Source organism: Zingiber officinale, chromosome 1B (genome assembly GCF_018446385.1).
Source record: "Zingiber officinale cultivar Zhangliang chromosome 1B, Zo_v1.1, whole genome shotgun sequence".
Lineage (NCBI taxonomy): Eukaryota > Viridiplantae > Streptophyta > Magnoliopsida > Zingiberales > Zingiberaceae > Zingiber > Zingiber officinale.
Window position 1 is genome coordinate 129496727 of NC_055986.1, and position 2620 is coordinate 129499346.

The window sequence follows — 2620 nt, forward strand, 5'->3', positions numbered from 1 at the left end:
TGGAAGAAAAAAATCTACTTCTTAAACTGAGGGCAACTGTTTCTGAACTATTACATAGCTAGAGAAGGGAAATAAAGTTTGAAAAGTTGGCAAGACTTAGGAATATAGAAAAAAAACATAACGCTGAAACTTAGCGAACTCCCTTGCAGAACTAAGCTAATTCTTCCTTCTCAGTGAACATGATAGCGGAATTCAATGATAAAACCTTGACTCTAGAAATAAAATACAAAACAAAAGCTAGAAGAGAGGTATGAACTTTCAACAAGATAAGGGATCTATCCAGATGAAAACATAATCAACCATTCTTCCCTTATTAGAAGCACAAAATCAAGTCCGGTACAATCTTTCAGCCATGTGTGTTAACGGCTTCCCAAACCAAATTCTTAGGAACCGGCTTAGCAAAGTCCCGAGCCTGCAATGCTGCAGCTCTAAGCGTCCGAATTGTCATTTTGTTTGCCTCCCAGAACGAGACACTGGAGTAGGGCAGTTTGTGATTCTTACAGAGTTCCTTCACAAAAGGTGAGATCTTCCTGAGATGGCACCTCGGCAGCCGAGGGAACAGATGGTGCGCCGTCTGGAATTGCAACCCGCCATGGAACCAATCCATCCAAGGAGAGCAAGAGATGTCCAGAGTTCCGACCGTCTGCTTCTCGAACCAGTTGTTCCCCTGTGGCGGCCCAACATAGACGGTCGAGGAGAAATGGTTTAAGCAGAATTGGACATGCTGTATTCCAGTAACAACAAAACTGGCGACAACAAACATAACCCTCTCGGGCCAATTCGGTAAACAGGAGACGAGCAAAGGGAACCAGATCCAGAAGACAGAGACGCCGAGGATCTCCTGCCATCTGTTGTATACCTTCACCTTGGAGACGAGGAGGAGGATGGATTGGGCAAAAAGGTTGATCCTTGCAAAGCACATCACGGGGTAGAACGTCCAGTGCTGATAACTGACTAGGAACCTCGAGACCGCATCGAAGTTCATCTTCCTGTCATAGTAGCAAGAGGTCAACGAGGCGAAGAGTTTGGAGGAGACCGCGAAGAATGGCATGTGCTGGAGATCGGGGTCGTAGTCGAGGCTATTGCAGGCAATATGATGGGCATTGTGGTTCCGCTTCCACCAGGCGATGCTGACGCCGGTGAGGCAGTTCCCGGTGACGATCTGCGCAAAGCGATTGAGGCGCGGATCGGACACGATCCGGTAGTGGCCAGAGTCATGACCCATCCATCCGGACTGGATCCAGAGTAAGCCCATCATCCCACCGCAGAGGGCGTGGACGGCGGTGCTACGGGAGAATAGGACGCCAGCGACGGAGGCGGAGAAGAGGAAGAGCATGGTCAAGAGGGTGAGAGGGGCAACGAGACCCTTGCTGTCGAAGAATCCGGAGCGGGAGATCTCAGAGAGGAGACGGCGATAGTCGCGGGAGACGGGGGAGATATGGTAATCTACGAGGAAGCCGACGAAGCACTGGCGGTCGAGATGAGCCCAAGCGGAGGCGGGGTGGTAGGCGACGAAGGCGTCGGTGGCGTCCCGGCCGCCGAGGCTGAGTAGCGGGAGGTCGCCTCCGGGATGGTGTTCGGCCCAGGCGGTGACGTCGTAGACCTTGCCGTGGATGCAGATCCAGAGATCGGAGGCCACATTGTGCGCGCGGAGCTCCACCGAGGTGATGCCTCGGACCTCCGCCTCCCGTTTGTCTCCGCCGGCGGCCATTGCAAGAAGAGATGTGAAGATGAGACGCTTCAGATCTCACCCTATCGCTTTAACCTCCTCCACATGGAGCCGATTTTGTCACACAAATCTTTGACGTGACGGCGTTTTGAGGGGGAAAAGATACATAACAAGCAAAAAATTATATTAAACCGGCTTGGCCGACCCGTTATCTCGGCTGCTATGGGATCAAATCGGATTTTCCATTCAAAAGTTATCCATTTCAAATTACTGATCATATATTTAATTTCTTAAGGGAAGTTGTTCTAAAATCTCCATATAAATCTAAATATTTATTTTCAATCTTTATGTTAGAGTTTTTTTTTTCTAATACATGATAAATTAGTTTATTTGTTTCAATTCCCTAATCTATATAAAATTATTAATTTACCCTCATATTAAATTAAAATCTTAATATTATCTATTTCTTTCCTAATTGTCGACGCACTCCCTTTCTTTATTTCGAGACTCCGCGACTCCAAACTATCGGTGACGTAGTCCCCGACTTCTCCTCCAAACTATCGGCGATGACCTGACCTCCCTTACTTCGACCCAAAAATATCTCCATCGACTTTGAAGGTAGAAATCAGAAAACCAGCAAAACTCTACTTTCATATTTAACTCAAGAATCATCGGTAAGTTCTAATTTTCTGCCTTAGATTTCGACTAATTTACTATTCTGGTGCGAAAAATCAAAGTTTTAGGTCATGGATGTGTATTAGTTCATGGGTGTTTTTGATTTTGTGAGGTTGAGCTTGAATAAAATTCAATTTCAGTTTTAGAATTGTAAATTTATGAATGAGTTTGTATTACATCTTTTTCAATTTAAAAAAAGATTGAGATATGTGGACATTTTATAGTGATTATCAATAAACAAAGTATTGTACCCAAGTTAAACAGTATGATGCTCAA

General features: G+C 45.8%; 1 protein-coding gene across 1 annotated transcript; it reads right to left on the reverse strand.

Moving 5' to 3' along the window:
• Positions 1-1805, reverse strand: LOC121978954 (acyl-lipid (9-3)-desaturase-like). Its single transcript, XM_042531092.1, has one exon. It carries the CDS (start codon positions 1709-1711, stop codon positions 347-349), a length of 1365 nt encoding a protein of 454 aa, XP_042387026.1. The 5' UTR covers positions 1712-1805; the 3' UTR covers positions 1-346.
• Positions 1806-2620: the final 815 nt, after the last annotated feature.